This window comes from Meleagris gallopavo, chromosome 29 (genome assembly GCF_000146605.3).
Source record: "Meleagris gallopavo isolate NT-WF06-2002-E0010 breed Aviagen turkey brand Nicholas breeding stock chromosome 29, Turkey_5.1, whole genome shotgun sequence".
Classification (NCBI taxonomy): Eukaryota; Metazoa; Chordata; class Aves; order Galliformes; family Phasianidae; genus Meleagris; species Meleagris gallopavo.
In genome coordinates this window covers 3,789,109-3,794,589 of record NC_015039.2, presented here as the reverse complement: position 1 = coordinate 3,794,589, position 5,481 = coordinate 3,789,109, and the positions used below count along the sequence as shown (strand labels likewise).

General features: G+C 49.8%; 2 protein-coding genes across 2 annotated transcripts; one reads left to right on the top strand and one right to left on the bottom strand.

Annotated features, from left to right (window-relative positions):
* On the top strand, window positions 1-1,859 carry PSMC3IP (PSMC3 interacting protein; the record flags this gene model as incomplete). The annotated part of the gene is made up of 4 exons (XM_031557037.1): window positions 1-207; window positions 673-726; window positions 1,155-1,214; window positions 1,310-1,859. Coding segments are annotated over 4 exons (381 nt in total), but the record flags the coding sequence as incomplete, so codon positions are not given.
* Window positions 1,860-2,100: 241 nt separating this feature from the next.
* MLX (MAX dimerization protein MLX) lies at window positions 2,101-5,481 on the bottom strand (the record flags this gene model as incomplete). The annotated part of the gene is made up of 5 exons (XM_019623353.1): window positions 2,101-3,747; window positions 4,222-4,423; window positions 4,796-4,895; window positions 5,038-5,137; window positions 5,341-5,481. Coding segments are annotated over 5 exons (600 nt in total), but the record flags the coding sequence as incomplete, so codon positions are not given.

Below are 5,481 nucleotides of genomic sequence, written 5' to 3'. Positions count from 1 at the left end.
CCGCCCGCGGGCGGCTGCGCCGTAGTTGCCGGCCCTCCCGGTGATCGCCGCTGCCCTCCAGAGTTGAAGGACCTGAACGGCGCTATGACCACCGCGGACATGGCCCGTGAAGTTGAGGAGCTGAGGAAGGAGTGCGCCAGTTACACAGAGAAACTGGAGAGGATCAAGTCTGCTACCAACCGAGTAACGCCAGAAGAAAAAGAGAAGGTAAAGAGCTGGGGGGGGGGGTTGGGAGGAAAGTGCAGCATAGTCCGCGTTGAGGCTGCTCATAGCAAACGCTTGGCTGCTTTACCTGGCCTGGCTGACCCTGGGATGAAAGCAGACTGCATTAGTCCTGGGTTGTTCCCACATGGGTCCCACAGAGCCCGTGTGTGAATTGTGGTGGGGAGCACACTGAGACAGCTTCATATAGCCTGAACTGTCCTTTCCTTGCAAATCTCTGGCCAGTCGTTAGACGCTATCAATTCAACTTCTTCCTGTCCCTGATGGGCCATTTCAGAAAGCAGTTCATGTTCCAGCAAGAGCTTTAGAAATCAGTTCTGCTGCCTGAAAACACTCTGGCTGTAGCAGGGGTGTGTGATGTCCTTGAATTCAGATGTTTCCTGGCTTTGAGCTTATAGAGGCTCAATGCACGGCTGCTGAGTTGTTGTCACATTGCCTTGCCTTTGGCAGGTCTGCAGCGAGCAGAAACTTTACTGCAAGGAGTGGCGGAGGAGGAAGCGGATGGTAATGGTTTCCCTATTGAACGTGGGGTGGGCAGAAGGGTCAGTGACAAGCCCACGGTGACAGTGAGGTGGGCGAAATCTGCAGGTTATCTTGGGGAGCTTTATCCAGGCTATGAGACAGCATTTTCCTGAACTTTCCACAATCAGTAACTTTTAAATGGAGCTCTGTGCTGAGTGCCACCACAGGGGCCACTGGGGCTAACATGTACGAAGATCCTCTGTTAAAGGCCACGTTGCTGTAACGTGTAAACATGAGATGCTCTTGATTATTTTATTTGTTCTCGGGGAAACAAAACAAGTTCTTGCATCCCTGTGCAGGGGATAATGTGGGAACAGCTGTATTGGCTCCCTGTATGGGAGGCAGCATCTCACAGCTGTAGCAGAAAGCTCAGCATCACTCCTGCAAATCTCATCTAACTTCTCTACCAGGCGACCGAGCTGCTCGACGCCATCCTGGAGGGATACCCCAAAAGCAAGAAGCAGTTCTTTGTAAGCCCCACTGCCTCTGTCTGTGTCCCAGGGCAGCTGAGCCTGCTGTGCTAGAGGGCAGCTGTCTGTTACAGGAGCACTTTGTCCTTGCGCAGGAGGAGGTCGGAATAGAAACCGATGAGGACCACAACGCCACGCTCCCAGCAGCTGTGTGAGGTGCAGATGGATGGCCTTACTTTACAGAGAACACGTGGTGGTGGAACTGATGCTGACACTCAGTTGTTGGGTTTTAGATTTGTTTTCTTCCATAATTTTTTTCAGGGCTTGTACTTGTCCTGCATCTTTTATATATTTTTGTTTAAAAATGCTTTGCCCATGGAAGAGTAGTTAGAGCAACTGACTCAGCAGTGGACCCTCTCCCTTTCTCATGTGCCGAGGGAACGTTATTTTTTTCTTACCTTTCGGTGCTGTAGGCTGTTTTGGGTGGGTGTCTTCACCAGGCAGTGGCTGGGATGGTTTAAGAGCACTGGGTGAGAGGTGTGGTGCTCTGTAAGAACAGGAAGCAGGTGCCTCAGAGAGGTGAAGGAAGTAGTTACCATTATGGCCAGTATTTCTGTGATTTGTACATGGAGGGCACTGCTTCCCTCAGCCTGCACCGAGTTGTACGCAAGACCGTGATTCATTAAACACCCTGCTTCTGTTTCAGATGAGCTCTGCTGTGGCATCTTCTGTGTTGAGAGGGCAGCAGGGCTGGCCTTGAATGTGGTTCGGGGCACAGCAGCCCTGACTGGTTGGGAAGGCAAGAGCCAGGAGGGTGCTCCTGTGCTGGTAACATGAGCCACAGCTGCAGCGGTGGCCGGGCTGCTGTAGACTGTGTGTCCATCTCTTACCTGATCCTATTAAAGTCTCCACGTAGGCAGCAACAGAAATAAAAGCAGAGAAGCCATTAAAACATTCAGCAAAATTTATTTAATTATTTTTCACAATAGAAAAATATGTCACTTTCACACATGAGGTCTGTAAAAATCCACATCTTCCTCACAAGGCAAGAGGCTGCATCTAAGGGAAATTAAGCTGTGCCACATGGCTGTTGTCTTGTCTGTCCATCCACAACAGTATCATTTCCATCACAAGGCAACACCTACCAGGGACATCTCTGCCCCTGTACGCATCATCAGTTATGTGCAACACCACAGGGTTTGACTCCTCTTGGGCTTCTATTGTATTATACTGAAAAGGTCAAGGCTTGAAAAATAATTTTGTATTTAAAAACAAACAAACAAACAAAAAAAAACAACCCCACCAAAATGCTTTTCTTCATTTAAATCAGACGATAGCAATAGCTTAAACAATCTCAAACTGCAGCATCCAAATCAACCCAGAGCTGAGAAATTTAGCATTACCTCATCTACAGTGGAAAAACAGTGTAAAATAAATAGTTGCTACTGATGGAGTGGTAGCAAGAACACGCTTAGAGAACAAATGCTGCTGTATGTATCAATGCCACGGAGGATGATGCTGTCCAGTGCACTCATTGTGTTTGTTTAGTTGAATCACGTTGACAGCAGCAGTGTGTGGCAAGTCAGACACTGCAAAACTGGCACTGATAATACTTTACAATGATTTCAGTGATCTACAAAATAAAATCAAGGTTGGTTACATGTATATAAATATATATACCAAGTAAAATTATGGTGCTAAGGAACAGCAGGGAGAACTCACAGTACTGCTGTGCTGCAGCTACTGAACTACTTTTCTGTTCAGTATGGCCACATAACAACCCAGAAGAAGATGAAGTCAGGCGCAGTTCAGCACTCACCAGTACAAACAGGAAAAGACTGCAAAAAGGTTCGCTCCCTTTTCCCATTCAGGGGTGTTAAAGTTACAGCTGAAGAGGTCAGGACAGCACAGCCCCACTGCGCTCCTTCCAGCGCGAGGAGAACTCACTGCTGCTCCATGTAAGCATCTCCCTGGCAGTGACATGCTAACCCTTCCCTCAGTTCTGGGCTTTCTCCAAACCATCTACAGAAGTTAAAAGCAGCCTCTTGCTTTTCTAAGAACTGCTTCAGAGGGAGGTACTGAAAGCCTGCAGTTGCAGAAGAACCCTATTCCTAATCTGCATTAGCAGAGACCAACAGCTTTTGGTCTCTCTCTCCAATTTCTCCCTGCTCCCAGGGTCAAAAGGGTTTGTATCAGGTCTGAGGTTACAGACCAGACCTGTTTCACCTGCTGAGCTGCAGCCCTGGAGTCTGTGGCACAGGCAAACCCAACTGCAACACACCTGCCTGAGCTAAAGACTCTGGCAAGTTAAACGATCTGTATCCAGAACACTTTTCTTTCCCTTTGCTAAATCCTTAGCAGTATTTGGTGATGTTGACTGTGACAGTACCTGAAGCAGAGATGTTTGCACAGCCTTGTTTTGGTTTTGTAGTGACAATAAATAATCGGAGAAGCTTTGAGGACAACCACAAGGGAGATGGCCCAGCCTCTCCTGGAATCTGTCACCCGGTCAGGAGGTGCTCCAGTGAGGGAATGCTCAGTATAGCTGACTCTTCACCTGGTGCAGGACCCCGATGACGATGTCCCGTAGAGTCTGGGGCAGAGAGGAGACACAATCAGTTTGTTTAGAGGAGGAAAAGTCCTTTCCAGGCTCAATGCTACAGCTAGCACACTGGAGCCAATGACCACAGAACGTGTATGGGAAATGATCACCTATGTTCTCAGGCTGCAGGGCTCCGTGCAGTCACAGCACAACAAGGACCTGGCCCTGCCCATACAACTCACTTCTACCAAAGGCTTCTTAATTCCCTCCAAACTTGTAGATGTCTTAGGGAACAAGGACCTCTTTCTAAGCTGTTTTTCACTGTCTGGCTTTCACTACCAAACCAGTTCAGCTGGGAATGAGAGGGACCAAGCTCCCATGCCCCAGTCCAGTGTCAGCCACACTCTGCCTTTCTGAAGCCCCAGGAGAAAGGAAAGTTGCACACTGGCCTGCACTTCAGCTGGGTGCAGCTGTGCACAACACCCTCTGCCCTTGCATCAACCCACCCGTGTTTGCTGTACTCACGTGGGGCTTACAGTGCTCCTCAATCCAGCTGAAGACACACGCTGAGAGCTCCTGAAAACTCGTGACTGAGATGGAGGCATTAAAGGACTCAAAGAGGGAATCCATAATGCCTTGGAAAACATTGAATTTCACCTGGTCAGAGACCTGGTCCTTCCCCTCACTTGGGTTGTCCTGGTGAGCTTTTACAATCTGCTCATAGTTCCTGAAACAAAACAAGAGCTGGGTTCAGTGCTACTGTGAAGCCTCGTATTCCTCAGTGCCCGAGCAACAACTGGACATTGAAAACAGCTTCAGAAATGGAGAGCACCATGAGTCTGCAAGTAAATAAATGCTGGGAAGCTGCAGCCTCTCCTGACACTGAAAGCAGATTCATTTTCAAATTTGAAACCACCTCCATACTTAACTCTACCAACTGATCTGAGTCAGACCTCTTAACAAGCCCACAGAGAAGAAACAGCAGAGCGGTGCAGCTTTGGTACGACCCCAGGTGCCAGACTGCCTGCAAAGCACTGAGCCCAGACCATGGGGAAAAACAGCAGGAAGGAGGGCAGCGACCAAATAGCTTCTTGCTTACACTTTCATTATCTTCAAGGCCATCACATCTTTCCTGAGAGTAGAAACTTCCTCTTCTTGCTTCTTCTTTTCCTTGTGCAGGAACTGAATATAATCAATGGCTGAACACAAAAATAGAGAAAGAAGCTGTGAGCACACAGAGGCCTCTCTGATCTCCCTGAGGCACTGTCACGTAGAATCCCTGTGTTGAGGTGTTTGGAGGCTTGAGAGAAAGCCCTCCCATCTCCCCACACTCAGACTCACTTTTCTGGAGAATGATGGCCTTGCTCAGCTTCTGAGAGCCGATGGAGAAGTCCTGCTGCTGGCAGGTGGGCACGATGGCCTGCAGGTCATCGTAGCCTTTCTACAGGGGGCAGAGCCACAACTCAGGGACACGGAGCGCCACACGGGGCAGCGGTTCCACGGAAGTTTGCGGTACGGACCCACATCCCAGCTCCCACCGCAGCCAAAAGCGGCTCCCGGCCCACACGCAGTGGAGGGGAGCGGATCCAGCACAAGACAAAAGGGAAAAGGCGCAAAAGGAGCAGCGCGGTGCCTCTGAGGTACCTTGATGGCATCGCGCCTCTTCTGCTCCGCCTGCGTGTGCGCCCGGCGGCGCTGGTCCTTGTAGCACTCCTTGTAGTGCTCCTGGGTGTAATCGCTGTCCTCGTCGTCTGCGGAGAGAACCGCGACTGAGGGCCGGGCCGG